Consider the following 21,988-nt stretch of genomic DNA (forward strand, 5'->3'; position numbering starts at 1 on the left):
GTGCATTCAAGGGTTTAGTTAGGTTGTTTTTTCTTTTTTTTCTCTCTCAATAAAATCGTATTTTAATTATTGTCATAATATTTTTTTTCCCTTCTAATCTTAGTTAGGAATGCCTTTACTTTTATTTAACTATAACTAATGTCATGCATTGCAAAACAATAGCCAAATTCGTCACTTATCAAACCCAATAAAGTGCCACCCAGAAATAAATGAGTAGAGAAAGAAAGGTTAAGAAAGTATTTAAAACGTTTCCATACAATTACCAAATTCATAATCCACTTCAAGGTTAGTGGCAGTAATGTAAATGAAGAACATGTTCGTTTTAACTCGCAAAGACACTAGAGGAACTAGGAACGCTCCCCATGCCTCCTACGGTGGCTACTATCATCACCTGCCCTCCTACCGTAAGTGGAGGACCGTCGCCCTTGCCGTTCCCGGGGATCAGAATCTCTGTCGTGTCTCCTCCGTGGTGAGTAACTACGAGATCTTCGCCTGTTCCAACTGCTTCCTGTGCATAAATATAGAAAAAAGAGGGGATTGAAAGACTGTTTCCAAGAATGCAAATGCAGGACAGTAATCGGCAATGGTTCACAAAGATAGAAGAACGAGGATGTCGTTCGAGTAATCACAACAAATGTGCAGGAGATTATTAACTATTATTGCAACATATCTTTGCCACGTATAAGCACACGTTACTGAAATTAGACCACAGAAGCGTAAGAACATTTACTGAAAGACGTCATGCAACATTATTACTTATTCTTTATATTTTGCCTTTTCATCTTTTTTCAATCATGCATTTGATTGCATAGTCAGCACATCAAATTCAAAGCAAACAGCTACTGGTTTATATGGGGCTCAAGTAGTGAAACTTTCTTGGACGATTTGGAAATTTCATTTGCTACTTGTTAGTAATTGTTTTTCCAGAGATTGGAGAACAACAAAATGCAGCATACCTCTTTTATCTTTAAGACCTTCATATTGTCCAGGAGTTGGAGTTCTCCCTCGTTTCCTTTTAGCCTGCACGCAGAAAGACAGTGGGGAATTAACTTCACGTGCAGGAGTTGCAGATGCCGATCTTACATGCTACTGTAGAGTACAGCGTAATTAAGATCTAGGAAATAAACTTGACGAGGGATAATGGCAAAACATATTTTTTTTTGCTATCCACAAAATCTAATCAACGAAACTGTTGGTTAACCTGTAGCAAGAATACTAATTGACATGACCATGAACCACAAACCAGAAATTGAAATTGAAAATAACACATAAAAATCTCTGCATCAGTGCCTCTTGAAATAAAATTTTCTTTAAGTAAGACACACACCTTCACCATGACCATGGCAAGCAGTGCCAAAACATAAGGAATAACTCTGAAGCAGAAACAATTGAATAATACGTAATCAAAGTCATGCGACCCTCTCAACAATATCAGGTTGGTACTAGGAGTTCAGGTGTCGGTGCAGAGCGCATGTTTCAACTGTTAATATATCTTAAGAGTTTGAATTCGATGGAGATACACAGACCAGGCCTGCTGCCAAACATTAGCAGGCAACATTCTGAAGATAAGTTGTGTTAGTACGATATATTAGTTGTGGACCAACATAAAGCTTCTATAGAAAAATAGAAAACTGTGAAGAGCAATACCTTTTCAACAGTAATCAATCGGCCTTCCATAACAGATCGGTTCAGGTTCTGAACACAATGCTCCGCATCTTTGGTGGTCTCCATAGTAACAAACCCAAAACCACGGGACTCCTTACTATGAGGGTCTCTGACCAAATGGCATTCAACAACCTAACATTAACAAGAATAAAGACAAAATTACTCAACGGGATACAAAGATCATTACCCTGTACGTTAAGAAGTTCGCTGATTTGCCTGCAATCATCAAATATAGAGCTTTTGATATAAATACTGTACACATTACTACTTTGTAGAATGTACTAACAAGAACAAGGAGAAATACCAAGAAACCCTTTCCCTGTGAACTCTTGTGCAGCTCTCATATGAAATCAGTTGATTTAGGGTACCCAATTAACTAAAACACACAGCAACATTTCAGGACAATGTTACTTTTGTTTAGGGATTTGTTTAGTCCTCATGGTTTAACCACAACCGAATTCAAAATAGAGAGCTGCAAATTTTTCTTTGATAAGAAGAATCCATATTCAGTCTGTACATATACCATTATCCATCACTATAATGAGCTTATGCGATGTTTGATTTCATAAGATACATAAAGAAGCATACCTTTCCTTCACGATTGAAATACTTTTCAAGTTCACTTTCAGTAACCCTTGTAGAAAGACCGGTGACATAAAGATTGTTGCCAGGATTAATAGCATCCTCAGAATCACGGCTCCTGAGAGTTTGTAATTATAGAGCAGCAAATAAGGTCAGATAATCAAATCAACAGATCTACATGTGTGTACACCAGGTGATAGGATGGATATATTCTGAAGTATTTAACCTTACATCTCCAAATTATCTAGGGTAAACATTACTAGCAAGAAGGCATAAACAAAAATAAAAATCTTCGAAGGATACATAATTTGTGGTTAGTCCATATTTACAGGCACCAAAGTCGCACATCATGTGCATGATGTTTACTGAAGGAGAGAAAGGGAAGAACGAGAATTCACTGTTTCCAAAAAATCCATTGGACTTCTCCTTTCATGCCACTATATTTTGTTTATGATAACTTTTCAGTACAATAGCATGTCATATGAGCTTATCCATATTCATAAGCAACGTCTCAGCATCACAAGTTGATCAAACCACGATAAAACTTCAGGAATCCATACCTAGAACGACTTCTCCTGGACCTGGATAAAGAGTGTGACCTGCGACTTGAGCGTGGCGGTGAGGTTCTGGACTGTGGCGGTGAGGTTCTGGACTGTGGTGGTGGGGTTCTGGATAGTGTCGCAACATGACAATCAGCAAAATTGAACTTTATATAAACTGACTATTTAATAATAACAGACAAGGTATCACTCAGAAATTCACCTTTCCCCTTTTGTCATCTGCATAAGATTAAAGGAAGAAAGATAAATAAATGACAACGAATAACAAAAAAATAAGTTAAAGACTAGCAAAGAATTATAAGAGTGCTCGGTTTAAATTCAGCAATGTCAAAGAGTCCGATCAGACATTTAATATTTTAACAATTTTCATCTCCTTTTAACGTTAAGTCAAGTTCTTAAAAAATATTAAATCTAGTGATTTTCAATTAATTATGCATTGATCTATAAAAAGTTAACTTCAAAATCTAATTTACTCTCGAAACAAGATGCTAGGAACTTATAAACTCTGTAATGTAAATTAAACTAAGGAGACCCTAACTTTTTCCAGGGGGGAAAATCTAATCTCAAAACTCTTTAAATCTTACAACTTCATCATCAATAATGTTTCATTAGCTCAATCATCGAAATGCTACAACAACTTTAAATAAAAACAAACATCATATAAGGTCTATAAACATCGTAGAAGATGCATCCAACGTCTTATTCAGAAGGACTGGCATTTATCAAAATTCTGAATAAAAACACAAATAATTGAAAACAAAAACACAATCTCAGCACTAGCGTAATTCAATTTCTCGTTGTTGCCTAAAATTACTAACAATCATGCTTCGCGACAAACTCAAGGAACAAGATGTTCGTAAATTTCGTTATTAAAAAACACAACCATGCTGAAACAATATTAAAGGAGCAATGCCTTGAAAATTTCAGAATTTGATCATAAGAGTATCCACGGAGCTGAATCGAACCTCAAATTCGCGCAATAACTGCTGAGAACAGAAATGGGACAACGAAAACCCTAAACTGTTGATTTTGAAAGAAAAAAAATCACGCAGTGTTCTAACTAAGGCCGAAGTTTGGGGGCGTTGACGTTTATAAAATTTAACTCTATATTCAAAAAAATACTTTAATGGGAATAAATGTTTTTCTTTTGTTATATAAAATGAGCAGAAACGATCACATGCCCACCGTGGGCAAGCATAACGTACCCACCAGTGATGTGACAATTGTAATTAGAGTAAGATTTGCTAATTCTCTTTCCTAATTACAATTGTCACATCATTGGTGGGCACGTTATGCTTGCCCACGGTGGGCATGTGATCGTTTCTGATAAAATGAGTAATTGATTGAATGTGAGTTTAGCAACGACGAAGTTTGTAAAAAAAAAAAATACTAATATTAAAGGTTAAAATTAAGAAGTTATAGGAGGTATTTTTACTAAAAATGAAAATGAATTGAGTGATTTTTTTGGAGACAAACCAAAATAACAAAATGGTTAAGCTTTTGAAGGATGAATAGAGTAGAAGATAGCATGGTTTAAAGGGTGTTTGAGTAAATTTATATTAAAGAATTTATAAATTGTCAAATATTTAAAAAGGATTATAAGTTAGAGAAGAATTTTGAGCTATAAAGAAAATGTTCTTGTTAGAGAAAAAATTGAAGAAATATAAACTCGCAAATGTATATAATAAGAATAATAAATCATAATTGAATAAAATTTGTGAAATAATTGTTACATATAAGAACATAAAAATAAGTTGTGGTATAATTGATTGTTTTTAAAATAACTTTTTTTTTGTTTTCTTTAGAACTTATAAGCAGTTATAACTTATTTTTACAATTTATAAGCTCAGCCAAACACACTGCTACTATAGTCTGTAGATAGAAAAAATATAGAGTGAACTATAATAAAATTATTTTTAATTATTGTAAAGATACAAAAAATAATTATTAGATAAAAGGATAAAAAAAAAAACACTTAGTAATTCTTGAAATTTTACCTTTATTATTGTTATTATTATTATTAAACTTTAATTGACCTTATTTCGACTGTAATTCATGACCAAAATGCTTCATGAACACACACTATTTTTGCTACAATTCACATTCAAATGGAGTAGTTTTCTTGTCGTGAATTGACATTATTTTACATATTATTTACAATTAGAAAGCTTTTTAGTTATGGATCGAGCTTATTTACATTTCACAGCTACAAAACTTTTTACTAATGAATTAAGGATAAAATAATGCTTTAAGCAAAAATAACATTTTTTATTTCTATAATATAAAAATGTTTATTTTTATATATAAACTCGAAAATGTACAATTCAAAATAAGGCAAATTAGTGAAATTTAATCTTTGGAAAGAAAAATATTGACAGTTAAAAGAAATTTTCAAAAGTTCAATTGTACAAGTCCGATGTACACTTTAATCCAAACTAATTTGTCTAGATATTTTTCTTAATTTTTAGATTCTTTAGATACAAGTGACTATGAAGCATGTAATAAGTGTCAAATTTTAAAACAAATCATATTAATTCAAAAAAAAGAAAAAGAATAATAATCATGTTATTGCAAATTTTAATTGACTGCCCCACTCCTCGATTTTCAATTGCGACTCATATGTAGTCATTTCAGTTATGAGGTGATCCGAAGAGACCCACAAAATATCCTAAAAATGATACCCTCATCCCTCTCACACTATTTATGCCGATATTCGATATCCACATTTTTTTATTTAATCAATTATGCATGAAACAAAACATTTTTAAAAAATTGAAAATATCATTCCAGAATGTTCAATGTTGTGTGTTGACTGCTGAGTTTTGTTTGTTGAAAAGTGAGAGAATTTTAAATTTGAAACTATATTGGATTTAATTTGAAGAAATAAAATAATTATATAAAATTGTTAATAAATAAAATAAATAAATAAATTCATTAAAATAGGATATGCGGATACCCGCATTACCCAAAGTGGATACCCGATTTTTTTTTATAGAATTAAATACTTGAACTCGACTCTCTTTACAATTTCAGAGAGTATTGGGTACCTGATATACACGTCGGTATCGAGCCGGACCCGACACCCTCTGCCCGAATTTACAGCCCTACTTACAAGGCAGCATGTACCTATCAGACTCTCGGTACACTTGGTACGAATTGGTCAATTCATACCAAGTGTACCAATTTTATACACATGTTTGATTCAGCCATGTATTTGCTTGTTGATTTTTAGCCACTCTAGACATAATGTAATCTCTTACATTCTTCATCAACTTCTCATGTTCACGTGATAACTATTCAACTACTTCCTCCATCATTTTCACTCTTTTTGATGTAGATGATCTCTCTTATCTCCCTCATCCTTTCCAAACATTCAATTGCCGTTACTTTTTTCAATTTCAGCCCTGCCTTCAACGTTACGTACTTCACTTATTTCTTCAACGAATGTCACCCTTTGTGAATACCTCAGGGGGAGCTTCGGAACCTATGACATGACCTTCTGTTTGCTCAACCCTTGCATCATTATGTGCTCCTAGTTTTGTTTTTGTTATTAGAGTCTTTGAATATCTCCCCCAATTACGTATTTGAAGGTAAATGGCGATCCAATTGGTTCCAATGCTTCTTCCTCATTTATTTTTCATCCGACTTTAATTTTGGTTCAATCTACAACAATAAATTATTCCCAATTGAAGCAGTCATTCCAATAATAAAAAAATAGATCCAATTCAAATGAACAAAATTTGCAGTTTGTAACAAAATTGATGACTAAAAATTGAATTAATAAACAAAATAAAACGAAATTGGACAACAACCATACAAAAATATATTACCAACAATTGCAAAAAAGGGTTTAGTTGTTCAATTTCTTACTCATGTTGTTCTTCTCGTTGTACCTTGTCGAATATATGACGTTTACTCGTTGATATCTCCGTTAATTCTTCCGCGGTTATGAATCTAGTTTTATCAAAGTGTTAGTAAAAGAAATAATTTTACCAACAAAATGAAGAAATTGATAGAAAAATATTATTACTAATCGGAGTAGATTGTTGTAAATGTGGTCGAAAATGTTGTTGTTGCGACACCACAATAGGAGTTGGGTTTGAGAGAATGGTCACGGCTTATGGTTTCAGAGAGAAATCATGTAGAGAGAAAGTGAGCAAATTGAAAATATTTGAAATGGTAAAATACAGCCAATGCGGTAACATAATAAATTGATAGTGTTTTACCTAAGGGGCATTTAGATTAGAAATCACAAAAATTTGCTAAAAATTATACTGCTTTTGCCTCAAATATCTTATTACTTTTAAGCACGAAAATTAAGAAATGTGTAATTAATAGATATATAGAGAGAAATAAATTGGATTTACAAAAGTAAGTATAGAGAGAGAAAGTAGGTGGTAGGCCCATTAATTAATTAATCTATTAATTATTGTTAAAAAATAAATGAGACATTTATAATGAGATATTCCATTATAGAAACTGAAACATTTGTGATAGGACGAATGGAATACAAATTATGTTGAGCTTAATTATTGACTTCACTATCTATATAAGGCTAGTACAAATTTCGTCTTTTTTTTTTTGTAGAAAAAATTACTTTATTCGCCTTTGAAAAATACGTGGTGATATATGACTTAAAAAAATTTTAAATGAGTATATTGTAAATGGAGAATGAGTCCATTTTATATAGCGACTAATGAGTTAATTAATAAAAAATAATGATGGATTATGATATTTTTTTGTGATAATAAGTATAAAATGACAAAATGTGCATGTTTTTCGAGACGACAAAGTATTATACCTATCCAAGATTTAGGGTTGGGTTCATCCCTAAGCTGTATGGTGCCCTCAGAAATCATCTAAATTACATCGTCTTTCGTCCCAAATTAATCTTCTTTATTTGAGGAAAAATCAAATACCTTTCACTCTTTTCCTTAAAATTCACCTGATTTCCTTTAAGGCCCCAGATTTCTATAATCTGTAGCCGTATCTCATGATCTGATTCTTCCTAAGACTGAGACAGCTAGCTAATCACCTGATTTTTTTTGTATCCCTATCAATTATTGCTGCAGGGTTTATTATACATCGTCTTGCAATTCTCACTGGATTATTTCTCCAATGCCATTGAAACCGAAAACCAGGTAAAAATCCAAGCTTTTTTTTTTTTTTTTTTGTGATACACAAAATGGCAGCATTTGTATGTAAATATGTGTAAAATGCTGCATGTAATCAATTTTATTTTATTTTATTTTATTTATCGAATATTTTCAGATAAAATAGGTTAATGGGAAAATGGTTAAGTTGAGAGATGGCAGTGGTGGTGGTGGCAACTTTGATGATGGAAATGATATAAAAACATTTAGGTTTGCTTTTGATCTCAATTTTCAGATAGAGAAGTACCGTTTTGATTCGTGTAAGCAGAGGCTAAAGAGTTTGTTTGATCAAGTTGTTGTTGCTTTTTTGAGAGATAAGTCTGCTGGCAAATTTCATAGGCCTATTCCTGCATTCTGTGGTGATGGGCAGCAAGTCGATTTGTTTAAGCTCTTTTGGCTTGTGAGGAAATTCGGTGGATACGATGCCGTTTCAAGGAACAACTTGTGGGGTTTCATCTCGGAAGAATGTGGACTAGGATGTGGCGCGATTGCATCCCTTAAGTTGGTTTATATGAATTATTTGAACGAGCTGGATCGATGGCTACAACAAGTGTTTAGCAAGAGAGTGTTGGAGGATGACCATTGTGGGTTTATCCAAAAATTGGATTTATTGTCTCGGGAGTTGGAAGTTCGGTTCAAAGGTTTGTTGCCGGAGAAGCAAGAGCAAGAGCAGCTAGAGGAAGTTGCTATGTTTGTTGGAGAGGCAAATGACATGTCTCTTGTCATGATTGATGATTTTGCTTCATCAGCGAATAATGCAGCAGCGGAGATCGCGAATGAACAAAATGGCATCTCTAGAGGACAAGATGATGATGATGGTGGCATCATAGGATCAGCCAAGAAACTCATTGACAACATTACCAACAAAGTCCTAAATCATAGAGAAACTATTATTGCTGGTGATGAAAATGATGGTGAAAGTTCTTCGCCCCTTGGAAAGAATGGTTCTTTTGTATCTGCCAAAAAAGTTGACGAGGTGATTTGTAGAAAACCTGATTTTTCTGAAAAAGTTCCTGATCGTGAAGAGAGATTCAGAGCTCAACCGAGTAGCGATGATAAGATTACATCCAGAAGTGATGCTGGAAATGTGCTGTCTTCTCGAAAGAGGAAGCAAGAACCTCGTTCCTTTTCAGGAATGCTGGAGTGGTTGGTCCAGGCTGCAAAATGTCCAGGTGATCCTTCACTTGGGTCGATACCTGAATGTTCCAAGTGGAGTGATGGGGATGGAGAATTCTGGGCTGAAGCCCTGTTCGTTCGAGAAGCATTGCTGATAAGAAGGCATGATAGTAAAGCTGCAGGTGAAGTCCTCCTAAAGGTAATAGCTTTATCTTTTCTTGATTGTTTTTTATGGTTCTATGTACTGCAAATCTTTAAATAAATGACTAAATTTGGAACTTATATTGTTTCACCTCAGAACTATAATTTAACTGCAATTCCCTATTCCTAATTAAAGTTTGTGTTAAATTTGCTAGATGTGTGTATCAAGTTTTTAAACTTAATTTGTTTACCACTATCCCAAAGGGGTTGCTAGTTGAAATGTGCAAGTGATTAGCTCTTTATCTTGAGCTGTTATACATATATCATGAGTCATTTTCATCTATGTAAGATGTAACTATGGAGAAGTGGACTTTAAGGGGGCGTTTACTTTGGATAATCCTTTGTTTACTTTGATGGATTGAAACTTTAGGATATCCCAAGGCCCTTGATTATTTCTATCATTTAAGGTAGGTTGACTTGATTTATATCTCATTGAAAGGGTGGGATTGGAGAAATCCTACTCTAGGGGATAAAAATACTCAATCATGCATTTTATCAATCATGCAAAGTAAACGCGCCATAATCCCTTGTTTACTTTGATGGATTGAAACTTTGGGATATCCCAAGGCCCTTGATTATTTCTATTATTTAAGCTAGTTTTGCTTTATTCTTATCCCATTGAAAGGGTGGAATTAGAGAAACCCTACTCTTGATGATAAAAATACTCAATCATGCATCTTATCAATCATGCAAAGTAAACGCCCCCTAAGAGAACAATTATATGATTCACATGGTCCGGGTCATCTTCTTGTTCTCTTATGGGCAAAGATTTTAACACAAATGAGTGGACATATTTAATGTGTTGTGTTAATTAGGTAAAAAAAGAGATACTTTCTAGAGCTAATGGGCATCCCGGTTTAGCTGCAATGGTTGCAACTTGGTGGATATAACTATTTTTTGCTCTTTCTATATATTTTTATTACCTCAGATTGGGACAGATTTTCCCTTTAGGATAGCTCTCCTAAGTAGAGAGACAAATTATAGACTGCCACATAATGGCGCTGAGTAAGCTGGAAATATCCTCATAAAACACATAAAATGTGAGATTAATTTGTGGGAACTATAAATAAGTGAGTTGTGACCCACAAACCCAAGAAAAACCTCGGCCACTAACAACTTTTGATTTACATGTTCGATGTGGATCAGGATCAGCAGAAAAAGCAAAGGATGCTTCCCTCGATGTACGAGGATGAAGTTAGCAACCACCAAACTACTGAAAAACTAAGATATAGCAGGAGGATACCTGTAATAAAATCGCACTCATGTTCGTGCTGCAATTCTTCTGCAGCCCCTCATAGTCCTCGAGAAGCAGATGTGGTTAGGCCATCTGAAGTAGCTGCTACAGTTGTTAAGGAGCAGCCTTCAAATACGAATGGTCACAAGCCCTGTGATGTGCCAGTTGAGAGGAAAGTCTCTGTCGGTCCTCATTATCAAGCACACGTACCACAATGGACGGGTATTGCTTCAGATAGCGATTCCAAGTGGCTGGGCACAAGAATGTGGCCTCCAGAAGATGGTAGAAACAACTCCATTGTAAAACTCGATCCTATTGGGAAAGGAAGGCAGCATCGGTGCAATTGCTCGTTTCCAGATTCTGTTGAGTGTGTTAGGTTTCATATTGCGGAGAAGAGGTTAAAGCTAAAGCAAGAACTTGGCTCACTGTTCTATCGTTGGCGATTCAACCTCATGGGAGAGGAGGTTTCACTTTCTTGGACTGAAGATGAGGAGGGGATATTCAAGGACAATATGAAGCTGTATGCTGCTTTCTCGAACAAGTTCTGGAACAACGCTTGGAGGTTCTTGCCTTCCAAATCGAGGGACAAATTGGTTAGCTACTACTTCAACGTCTACCTTGTCCAGCGCAGAAGCTATCAGAACCGGGTTAATCGGGAAGATGTTGATAGTGATGATGACGAAAAAGTTTGTGGGTTGATTGGTGGCTGCTTTGGACATAAAGCACTTTATATACCTCGGCCTAGTTCCGTTTCGTGTACCCTCAACACGGAGTCGACAGAATTCGTGTAGTCGAATCACAAGGTTCGTGTTTCTTCCTTCCTTCAGCATCTACAGCTTGAATGCCTTTGATCAAATTGGTTTTAGTGCTCACTATGCTGAATTTGACTCTCATGATATATTTGCATACAGTGATTTGATGGTTGTTGAAGTTATGGAAGTGGAAGTTCCAACAAATTTTGATCAAGTTTTGGTTGGGTTGTAAATACCTTTGTAGTGAAGCCAAGTTAACCAGTTTTGGTTTCAGTTGCTTCTTGTTAGCAAGGCTCTGTCTCTCTCTGGATCACATAAGCTCATCAATTTTTATTTTTTAAGCAGGAGTTTGATAACTCCAACCTAGGTGGGAATCAGCAACCAAACTAAACATATGTTACCTTTTATCATTGGAAGACTTGTGTGAAAATCCTTGTTCAGAGACTGGTTAAGATTTGGATCCAAACACATATTCAATGGCATCAGTGTGAGTGTAATCGAATCGAGCCGAATTGAATAATGGTGTTCTCAAATTTGGTTTGTTTAGTGTCGAACCGAATCCCAAATTTTATTTACCGAATACTTTGAAGTTTACAAGCTTAATCGAGCTTATATGAACTTTCTAAATTTAAATTTATATTCAATATATTTATTATCTTCTTTTGAAAATAAATTATTTTATTCAAAATAGTAAATACTCCCTCCATTCATGAAAGAACTTCCTAAGAGGGAGTGACACGTTTTAAGAAAAAGATTGTTATGTGTATTGATAGTGGAGAAAAAGTTGTTGAGTGTATTGGGAGTGATGAAGTAATTACTATTGAGAGTTGTGAAAAAAATGAAAGTAAGAGTAATTATGAGTGGTGGGATATAGTTCAAAAATAGGTAGAAAGTTTTTTTGTGGACGTCTCAAAAAAGGAAAGATAGGAAGTTCTTTCATGGACGGATGGAGTATATTAATTATTTTTTTATAACAAATAGAATTAATTAGAGATTTAATACAATTATTATTAATTTTAGTAGATAAATATAAGTACTTACTAATAATTTATAGTATTTTTTAAGTTGAAATACTTAACGAAATTGTTCACGAGCTAATGAGTCGAATACTATCAAGTTCAAGTTTGGTTTGTTTATTTTTTGAACTTCTCCAAATGAACTTGAACGAGCTTTTTTTCGAGTCGAACTTCGAATAATTTGCGAACGGCCTGATTTATTTATAGTCCGATGTGATTATAATTTATAAACACCAAACAAAACTACAAATATGTCAAATTTGAATAAGAATCTTCAACCATTTTGGTGAGACGGTCTCAGACGGAGTTTTTGTACTTATTATTAATATGGATTGAAAATCCATGCTTATAGGGAAGCGTCTTGTCCGTTGATTAAAATTCACAAAATATTAAAAAATAACGCAAATAGGAGTTAATTTTGTTGATTCTCGATTGAATATCGGAAGAACACATAAGAGAATCGAACCGCAATTTTTTAATTTATCAAAATTTAATTGCATAATTCATAAAAAAAAAATCTCCTATATATACATTAACTAAGTAGACAAAGCAAGAGACATATCTAAATAAAAGATCTAATAATTAAAATAAACTAATGCTAAATAAAACGTGCATGTACCATTATTCATCATTCTCCTATGTATTGAAACGATTAGTCACAAATCAGATGCAATTTTAACTCCAAAAGAATTCACTCGCAAAAGGCATTAAAACTCAGTGCACCTCACGACGACAAATATGTCTTTGTATTTAATATTAGCATTTTCACAAATAAAATTGACTTATTTGAACACCAAAACCAATAAATGTCGATCCACAATCACATTAGAATTTTAATAATTCCTAATACATTTAAAGTGATGATACATTTATTGGTTTAATAATTCTTAAATTCATAAAATTATTTATATACATATATATTTTATAAAAGTTGGTATGATTATATGAGTTTGAGACGAAAATGACTAATTAGCGGGTATTAATATGATTTATTATTATTGTTTACTTTGTAACTAGCATTTGCACTCGTGCAATGCACGAAAAATATTTTTATATTTTATTATATATAAAATTGATTATCATTTGATTATTATATAACAATTCTAAATATAATTAAAAATACTAGTATAATTTAAGATAAATATATTTTAGTTTAATATAAAAATAATAAAGAATAATTCATATTAATAAAAAATGATATTGTGAAAAAAGAAAACAATATAAGTTAAAAGATAATTGAAAAAATAGATTTATTCAAAAAAAGAGGAGAAAGGAAAGAGAATTTTCTTAAGTTTTAATCTTTAAATTAATATAATTTTTATATTTTAAATCCAATATTTACATAACATATATCAAATTAAAGCTCTTGTCATGATCTTTAATTTGATATGCATATCAAATATTTTATAATTAGTCGAATTTCATAATTTTAAGAAAGAAATAAAATAGAAAAATAAGAAGTTAAAGAAAAAGAAAAAAAAAAAGATGTATAACTTATAAATAAACCTTCAATTTTATTATAACTACAAAATTAACATTCAATTTTGAAATCAATTTGAAATTGAAAACTCCCTTTTTAATATAGTATAAATGTGTAAATTTTATTGATACAGATAAATAATTACTACAACAACAACTTAAATTTAATTATGTAGATATATTATAATAAATTTGGACAATTAGCGGGTACTATTATACATTAACTGACATGTCTACATAGAATTTTCTCTAATTTTTAGTTGTTTGTTGTTAAGTCTATTTATTATTAATATTTAATTTCTAATGTTCGAATTATTATTGTGACGATTACTCAATTAATGTAACAACTCATATTTATAAATTCAGACAGATTCATATGACCAGCAAATATTATTACACGAGTTTTAGAGAAGAATGAGTAATAAAATTATTTTTAATCAGATTTAAAATGGATACATATATATACATTTTAAGCGGGTTTAATTGATTGAACTCTATCCTCATTATTTTGATTCTTCAAATTATATTTTAGGAATCTTTGCTGATGAAAGAATATAAATAAATCTCACATGGTTTTATATTTATAAAATTTATTGTTAATGCTTGAGACAACTAATTAACTATTATAATTTTTCTTATTAGAGTTGTTCGCATGTAAATAAACGAACTTTCAGCAATTTTTTTGATTTTTTTTCACGATTTTTTTTTTTCGAATCTAAATACACGAATTTAGCGCCTGTATGATATTTCCCATGAAACTTTTTTTTTTTCAAATTAATGCTGACATGTCCGTTTGAACAACCAACATGGAATGACCTACTGACATTCTTAATTATTTTTTTGAGTTATTTGCGTGTATATGTACGAACTTTCAATATTTTTTAGTTTTGTCCACAAACTTTAGTGATAGAAATTTTGGATCCAAAGATCATATTAAAACATTTCAAACACAATAAAAAATTTGAATTAACATTTTAACCATGCTAATAGCAGCACAAACTCATTGAAAAATATGACATGATGTAATTTTTTAATGCAAATCATATTAAAGCTTTCCAATTTCTTGACACAATAAAAAAAAATTAAAAATTAACATTTTAACCATAACCAATTGCAACACAAACTCGTTGAAAAATATGAGGGAATAGATTTTGTGGAAAAAAAAATCAAAAAAGCATTAAGTTCGCAAGAAAAACTAAAAAAAATTGAAAGTTTATGTATTTATATACAAATAATTCAAATTAAAAATCGATATAATATGACTCATAGAAGCTAAGTCAGTTATAATTTGATCGGAATTGCTCGTTGTGGGAAAAATCAGACTAACACTACGTTTGTCTATTTAGATTAAAAAAAAGTTGATGAAAAAAATGAGAAAATGATGAAAGTTTGTGTATTTACATTTAAATAACCAGTTTTATTCATCCAAATGAGTTTAGGGAGTTGGTAAGAATAAGTAATTAACAGATATTTTAAGTTTTTTCATTTTTCATCTATTCTCTTTTAATCTTTCTTTCTTTATTTCTAAAATCGAGCAATTTGAATCATAATTAAAAAAAAATAATTGACTACAAATTACAAAATAACATGAATTTTTGAAAATGAATACATTAATGGCTATTTTACATTATTAGTCATGTGTTCAAAAGAAATGATCCACTTTTCTATTTGATGTAGAGTAAAATTTTCTTTTATAATTATATTAGGGAAGTGTTTTTTTAGTGGATTATAATTAGGAAATATATTCATACAAATAGAAGGAAAGAAATAATAAGAGAAGGAAAATGAAAGTTGATGTGGGTTAAAAGAAAAAAAAACAGAAAAAATGAAGTGGTTTTTAATTTACACTTCAAATTGATTTAATTTGCAAACTAGTTTTTTATTTGATAAATTAACAAGTAAATAAATAAATTTAATTAAAGACCACAGCCATGGTGACTTCGAACTCAAAACTTTGATCTTGGACATTGATCACCTACCGCTAGGTCAACACACGCATACACTACAGATTAGTATTTCATTTTTAGATATATAAATTTTGACTGCAACTTCTTAACCTTCTTCTACACTTGTAAATAGGCCCCTCACATTCTTCCCTTCATGCCTGATCAAAACCAAAAATATTTAATTAGAAAAATAACCCAAATAACTAAATCAAAAAACATGAACACCCATGAATGGAAGCCATTTCCCATCAATTTCATTTCAGCACAATACTTCCATTCACCCATTCGTAATTAATAACAAACACATTATGAAAAAAATGAGCAAATATATAAGATGAAATTAGACGATAGATTTAAATCATGAATCAGTATAACTAAATACCTTGTCCCTTTGTCAACCAAACTGATCCAATACGCATTCTGCCCACTCTATTCGCATTTCATCAATTTCACTTCTAGAATAACTGTCTTTGTAAACTACAAAACACACACAAATATATAATGTATTATTTATAACAAATTAGTTAGTATTTAACAATGCATATTAATACCATTTTCTGTAGCGAACTTGAGCCAAGATCTCTACAAGTTTCGATGATTTTTCTCATATACTGCATTATGTAGAACCCACATTGCTTCGAATCAGGCTGGAGAGGAGCCTGTGTTACAACAATGTATTAGAGTGAAATTAGCACCTACTAGTTGTTAGTCGTATACAATTAGCAGAAACGCCGTGCATACCTTTACGACTACCCAAGTTGGTGACTTTTTCTCATTCTCTCCTTTAGATGCACAAAACATCGATAAGGCCCTGCATGCATTTACAAAGTAGAGAAAAGTTAGTATATCCTTGACCGACTAAAAAAAAATATTAAGCAAAAAATCAACAAAACTTACGTATTCACAATGTCTTGCCAAACCCTATCACGAATGCGGTGAGAAAGAGGATCTAGCAAAAAGATAATCTTGTTGTAGGGTTGGATGACCGTGAGAATCCAGTGAAAACTACAAAAAGATATACAATAGTAAAAACACATTCTGAAAATCCAAATGAAGTTGAAAGTGAACTGCCATCGGGGGCGTGGCTAAGGGGGATGGTGTAAGGCGATGCTCACCAAACCGACTTTTGTTGCTATATACTTCAAATATTTCCTATACCCATATAAATTTGAAGATGACACCTTACTTACCCTATATTACACGGTGCCAACACGAGTTGATCTATTGATGCACTGATCAATCTATCGGCTAAAGCGCGTGCTCTTTGGTCTTCTGTTAAGTTGTTAAATTTTGAGATCAAATTTGGATTTACAAATCGAAATCTAGTGAGTATGTTTTCTTTTTTCATCTTCTGGTGAAGGTACCTACCAATTTCACCAACAAATTAGAAAGGAATAACACCGATACTAATAGTCTGAATAAGTAGATAAAAAAACTTACCACATGTAGGAAATTATACAGCAGTCTGAAATTGGCTTTAGCAAACAAAATTCTTTGATATCCTTGAGGAAAATATAAATCTTATATTTCCTACCGAACACATCATCATGCAAAGTTATTGATTGACCAGCTTCCCCACGTACAAGCTAGAAGTAGGACAGCAGCAACTCCAACTTTTCAGGGAAACATTTTGTCCTCATTGACGTTCCCTAAAAATTCAAAATTAAATGAACTCCGCAATACAATGACAGCGTGATATAATGAATTTTAAACACGTACCTGCAAGCTAAATGTTCGTTAATAAGTTCAATATCACTGCCACTAGAGATAGTATCATCATCCTTGTGACATGATAACTTCGCCCTCTTCTGATTGACATCTTTTGAAGTAAGGGTTTTGATGATCCCTTCGAGCTTTTTTATGTAAGTATCTCGAGCCTCAATAGATCTCTGTTCAGTTTTGTTTTCCATTGCCTCTCTTCAGGAGGATCGAGATTCATTGTTTCTTCTTCGATTTGTTTGGTTTTCTCTTCTTCAAAGTCTTTTCTTCGGTCAACTGAATTAAATATATGTAAGAACATTGTACATACAGAAATGACAATTCATATATAAGAATTTTAGTGCAAGATTATAATCCACAAGTTCATAAAAAAAACTATATGAACATTGCACGGAAAGAAATGACAAATCAGATAAATACATGTCTTGTCTTTCCTTGCTCTTCGTTGACTGGTTCATGTGGTGACGGTGATTTCAATTTACGCTTTGCCTTGGAAATGTTCATCTTCGTCCCGCTTTCTTTACAGTCATTGCAGTTAGGAAGATTGAAACGAACAGTCTCTTTGTCAGTTTTTGCACATTTCTCTTCTTCAAAGCCTTTCTTTCCACCGGCTGAATAAGCATATATCCTATTAGTAGAGGAGCTAAAGCACTATGTAACACACAAGTTTAGGTGAGAACTTAGACGATCAAGTAACCCACAATTGGATCAGAAAACAACTAATTACATACATGCATTCTTTTTCCTTAGACATCTTCTAACATGTGTACTGGAAGATGCTGAATTCAACTTTTGTTTCCCCTTGAGAATGCTCCTTTGCATCCCACTTTCATCTTCAGCACTTTCATCCCACTTATTCTCGTGTAATGGTTCTTTGTAAACTTGTTCAACTTCCTTTTCCTCGGCATCCTTCTTTCTAGTCACTAAACAAACAAATCATATTAACTAGGAATCAGTCAAAACGAGCAGGACAATGCATATAATGGGAAGGTATGTAAGTCTTAAAGCTTACGTTTATGAGCTCGAGCTACTCGTACGAATATGGATAGGCCGCTCTGTTCTTCTATGAACTCACAGATGCATCTGTCACCCATCTCCATGAGATTCGCATCACACAAACTTCTCCATACGTGATCGGGGCACGCTAAGTGGCCCGAACGCCACTTTAAGATTTTTGTTTCCCATTTGTTCCCACGTTCATCGATGAGCGATATGATATTTGGGATCTTAAGATTGTAGTTCTTTATTACTGTTCTTGGGATCTGTAATTATAATTATAACTAAGAATTCTATATTGTGTATCTACAAAATCATTATAACTAAAGTAAATTTTGAGAAAGTATGATATAATTTGTTACCAGCCTCCTCCTATTCTTGTGTTACTCTCCACACAAAATGAGGATTTCCCGGCATGAAGATGTCACCATCACGGCAATGTGTAGGTTTGCTTTGAACTGAATAAGCATATATCTAATTAGTCAGAAAAGTTGGGCACTATATATCCACATAATATGAAGGAACAATGTAAGACCATTTAGAAGATAAAGACAGCACAATGTAACACACAAGTTTAGTTAGAAGCTAAAGAACTGTTGAAATTAAAAAACAACTAATTACATTCATACATGCATGTATTTTCTTAATCTCTTTTCTCACACTAACAAACAAATTGAATTAACTATGAATCTATCAAATGTAGCATGACATGCATATTGGAAATTATAAAAGTCCTTAAACTTACGTTCATGAGCTCTTTTATACGTACGCGTATGTATAAATCAATGCGCCCTTGCATGAACTCAAAGATACATACATCGCCTGTGTTAATGAGGTTCGCTTCGCACACTCTTTTCCATGCCACTTTGGAGCACCTATGTGATTTCCTGTTCTTTAGACATTCACATCCCATTCTCTCCCCTGTTCATCGACGAAGGATATGATTTTGGGATCTTAAGATGGTAGTATTCTATGACTTTTTGGGGAGATACTGCAATTATAAAGATAAGTTAAAATTTTGGACTAGCATAAAGTAAACATAATAAACAATGCATTTCTAGTATGTGTGTGTATCTACAAAATTATACTATTAACTATTACTGAACATAGTGAGTGATGAAGGAAAAATGGAAGATTGATTTGATTACTTTTGAACATGGCATATAATTTGTATAATCCAAGGATACATAGTTTCCAAACATCCAAAAGTAAATTGCAAAGAGAGTATATAAAACAATTTATTACCAACTCATTTATTTCTCCAGGTTTTGCTATCCACACAAAATGAGGAATTTCTGGGGGAACAGCCAGTCCCGATTCGGAGATTTCAGCGTCATCTTCAACTTTCTTGATTCTTCGCATGCTCGGAACTGAATAAACATAATATTTGATTAGCAGTGGTGTTGTTCCGAAGCGTCAGCTATTTTCCGCCGCCGCCGCCTCCGACGCCGGCGGCGAAATAAGCACAACGGTTGGAAATCTATGCTTCCTTCCGTAGATTTAAACATCCGACGTCGAATCGAGTCGGAATCTCTCTGAACCTACTTCAAATTTACTCAAAAGGAAGAAGATTGGAAAAAAAACAATTCTCTTCTTTTATTTAAACAGCTAAACAGAAATACAAACTACTGATTTTCCGGCCAACGGAAAAGGCAAGCACAGAACAAGCAGACAAAATAACAAGAAAAAAAAAATTAACAAAAACAAAAACAAATTAGCACTGATTTTACGCTTAGGTATAATTGCCCTTGGAGGTGAGAAAACAGAGACGACACAATTAAGGAGGCCGTGGTAAAAGAAGATGAAAAGGAAATGGAAAGAGAAGGGAAAGCAAGCAGGTGAGAGAGAGAGAAGGGCACATGCAGATGCAGTACACAAACCCCTTCCGTCGATTTAAACATCCGACGTCGAATCGAGTCGGATCTCTCTGAAGCGTTGAATCAAAATAAAATGAGAGAAATAGTTGTTACCTCGGCGACGATGAGGATGAGGATGAGGAGTGGTGTCCATGGTTGGCGTAGGTAGCTAATGGTGAAGAATGAAACCACCTCTGAATCTCTCTTTCTCTCTCTAGGAGCCTCTGATTTCGCGTGAGCTAAACCTCTTCTCTTTTTCCTTCTTCTTCTCCTCCTTTGTTGTGATTCCCCTAATTTTGTTGATATTGATTGCATCTTTACTTGTTTCCTCATCAGTGGCCTGAGCTTCCCATCTTTCTCGATTCTCAGACTGCTCATGTTTCCGTTTCTAGTATTTTCCCGCCTTTCTCTCTCTTACTTTTGCAGTCGCTCCTGCAAATACTTGATTATCGACGCGAGATTTTGGATTTTCATCCACAGGAACCGACAGGCCGCGCGACGAGGAAGAGGGAGGGGAGACGCGGGAGGAGGAAAAGGGGAGAAGGGAAGGAGGACAGAGCAGGAGAGGGAGAAAGAAGGAGATAAGGAAAGAAAAATTAATTAATAAAATGCTATATTTAAATATTGCATAACGATTAATTTATTTCAACAACGTAAAAACTAGCATTACGTAATACTCTTAGAATTAAACATTACATAATATTTGACAAAGCATAAATTATACTATGATAATAACAAATAATTTTCTATAAAAATACATTTTAGATTCTATATATATTTGTGCTATTTTAAAAATATATATAATAAAGAGATTAATAAATTAAATTTTAAAAATTAAATCAAGTATATATAAGCATTTTCTAAAAATAAAAGAAAGAATAAATATTTAAAAAAATAAAAAATAAAATGAAAAAACAAAAAAAATGTAGCGGGTGATCAGTGCCCGCGAGACACTGTTCACAAACTCTAATCTAGCGTGAAATAGCGTGGTCTATTGGACAACATCTCCACTCCACAATAGCGGCTACCTCTGTAATAGAGGAGCCTTTGGAGATGCTCTAACAACCAGTGACGTAGCTAGGGGGGGCAGTGGGGGCACTGGGCCCCACTGAAAATTTTAAAAACATTAGGGGTATTTTAGTAATTTTATATTTAATATTAAATAAATACATAAATATTAGTATTATTTTTAGTAATAATTCCAATTTCTCTCTAGTCAATCGTATATGAGATACGTTATCGAATGATTGTCTAATATCTTACATCAGAAATGATGAATTTGTAAATATGCACTAATGAAACGATTATGTAGCGATTTCAAAACATGAAAATTATATAGAAGAGAAATTTTATAATGGTAGAATATTTATTTTTATTTTTGTAATATTATGGTGCAACTAATGTAGCATTATGATTTTATTGAAATTGCTAATATTCAGAGTCTTTTATAATATTATGATTATTACTTTCTTCGTCTCAGCTAAGTTGATCAACTTATTTTCGACAGAAAATTTAAGAATTTAGTATTTTAAGTGTCTTTAGTAATAAAGTGAAATAAGTGATTTTTTTTTGCTTATATATATTTATTCCATATAAGAAAATTGATCATCTTAATTGAGACGGTCAGAAAAAAAATATTTATGAAGTTAGTTGGAACCAAGAGAGTATTTGGCCCCCCTGACTGAAAAGTCTGGCTACGTCACTGCTAAAACA

At 32.8% G+C, this 21,988-nt stretch overlaps 5 protein-coding genes across 6 annotated transcripts; 1 reads left to right on the forward strand and 4 right to left on the reverse strand.

Moving 5' to 3' along the window:
• Positions 1-228: 228 nt before the first annotated feature.
• LOC130994948 (serine/arginine-rich splicing factor SR45a-like) lies at positions 229-3,907 on the reverse strand. Its single transcript, XM_057920149.1, has 7 exons — positions 3,773-3,907; positions 3,010-3,026; positions 2,808-2,915; positions 2,254-2,365; positions 1,648-1,797; positions 957-1,020; positions 229-508 (listed from the first exon to the last, which is right to left on the reverse strand). Exons 2-7 carry the CDS (start codon positions 3,024-3,026, stop codon positions 348-350), a joined length of 612 nt encoding a protein of 203 aa, XP_057776132.1. The 5' UTR covers positions 3,773-3,907; the 3' UTR covers positions 229-347.
• Positions 3,908-7,593: 3,686 nt separating this feature from the next.
• LOC130994830 (AT-rich interactive domain-containing protein 2-like) lies at positions 7,594-11,701 on the forward strand. Of its 2 annotated transcripts, XM_057919910.1 has the most exons (4): positions 7,594-7,948; positions 8,079-9,275; positions 10,424-11,314; positions 11,423-11,701. In XM_057919910.1, exons 2-3 carry the CDS (start codon positions 8,100-8,102, stop codon positions 11,300-11,302), a joined length of 2,055 nt encoding a protein of 684 aa, XP_057775893.1. In that variant the 5' UTR covers positions 7,594-7,948; positions 8,079-8,099; the 3' UTR covers positions 11,303-11,314; positions 11,423-11,701. The 2 variants fall into 2 exon arrangements, with proteins under 2 accessions (XP_057775893.1, XP_057775894.1); XM_057919911.1 differs by having other exon boundaries at positions 7,657-7,948; positions 8,196-9,275; positions 10,424-11,701.
• Positions 11,702-16,228: 4,527 nt separating this feature from the next.
• LOC130994428 (uncharacterized) lies at positions 16,229-17,349 on the reverse strand. The gene is made up of 5 exons (XM_057919471.1): positions 17,145-17,349; positions 16,895-17,068; positions 16,602-16,709; positions 16,446-16,515; positions 16,229-16,363 (listed from the first exon to the last, which is right to left on the reverse strand). The coding sequence occupies exons 1-5, from the start codon at positions 17,147-17,149 to the stop codon at positions 16,229-16,231; spliced, it is 492 nt and encodes a 163-aa protein (XP_057775454.1). The 5' UTR covers positions 17,150-17,349.
• A 482-nt stretch (positions 17,350-17,831) lies between these two features.
• LOC130994429 (uncharacterized) lies at positions 17,832-18,678 on the reverse strand. Its single transcript, XM_057919472.1, has 3 exons — positions 18,436-18,678; positions 18,155-18,346; positions 17,832-18,034 (listed from the first exon to the last, which is right to left on the reverse strand). Exons 1-3 carry the CDS (start codon positions 18,521-18,523, stop codon positions 17,832-17,834), a joined length of 483 nt encoding a protein of 160 aa, XP_057775455.1. The 5' UTR covers positions 18,524-18,678.
• Positions 18,679-19,664: 986 nt separating this feature from the next.
• Positions 19,665-20,746, reverse strand: LOC130994967 (uncharacterized). The gene is made up of 2 exons (XM_057920184.1): positions 20,390-20,746; positions 19,665-19,789 (listed from the first exon to the last, which is right to left on the reverse strand). Exons 1-2 carry the CDS (start codon positions 20,651-20,653, stop codon positions 19,691-19,693), a joined length of 363 nt encoding a protein of 120 aa, XP_057776167.1. The 5' UTR covers positions 20,654-20,746; the 3' UTR covers positions 19,665-19,690.
• Positions 20,747-21,988: the final 1,242 nt, after the last annotated feature.

This window comes from Salvia miltiorrhiza, chromosome 7, assembly GCF_028751815.1.
Source record: "Salvia miltiorrhiza cultivar Shanhuang (shh) chromosome 7, IMPLAD_Smil_shh, whole genome shotgun sequence".
In the NCBI taxonomy this organism is placed as follows: domain Eukaryota; kingdom Viridiplantae; phylum Streptophyta; class Magnoliopsida; order Lamiales; family Lamiaceae; genus Salvia; species Salvia miltiorrhiza.

Coding starts and splice junctions, on each gene's coding strand:
- LOC130994948 (XM_057920149.1), bottom strand. Junction 2,366..2,807: donor TCCAGGAGAAGTCGTTCTAG/GTATGGATTCCT, acceptor ACAAACTCTCAG/GAGCCGTGATTCTGAGGATG. Junction 1,798..2,253: donor ATTTCAATCGTGAAGGAAAG/GTATGCTTCTTT, acceptor TGTTAATGTTAG/GTTGTTGAATGCCATTTGGT.
- LOC130994429 (XM_057919472.1), bottom strand. CDS start 18,523: ATGGAGATGGGTGACAGATGCATCTGTGAGTTCATAGAAGAACAGAGC. Junction 18,347..18,435: donor AGTAGCTCGAGCTCATAAAC/GTAAGCTTTAAG, acceptor TTGTTTGTTTAG/TGACTAGAAAGAAGGATGCC. Junction 18,035..18,154: donor TCTAAGGAAAAAGAATGCAT/GTATGTAATTAG, acceptor ATGCTTATTCAG/CCGGTGGAAAGAAAGGCTTT.
- LOC130994967 (XM_057920184.1), bottom strand. CDS start 20,653: ATGAGCAGTCTGAGAATCGAGAAAGATGGGAAGCTCAGGCCACTGATG. Junction 19,790..20,389: donor TCATCCTCATCGTCGCCGAG/GTAACAACTATT, acceptor ATGTTTATTCAG/TTCCGAGCATGCGAAGAATC.
- LOC130994428 (XM_057919471.1), bottom strand. Junction 16,710..16,894: donor TTGGCACCGTGTAATATAGG/GTAAGTAAGGTG, acceptor ATCTTTTTGTAG/TTTTCACTGGATTCTCACGG. Junction 16,364..16,445: donor CAACTTGGGTAGTCGTAAAG/GTATGCACGGCG, acceptor GTTGTAACACAG/GCTCCTCTCCAGCCTGATTC.
- LOC130994830 (XM_057919910.1), top strand. CDS start 8,100: ATGGTTAAGTTGAGAGATGGCAGTGGTGGTGGTGGCAACTTTGATGAT. Junction 9,276..10,423: donor CAGGTGAAGTCCTCCTAAAG/GTAATAGCTTTA, acceptor GATGTGGATCAG/GATCAGCAGAAAAAGCAAAG.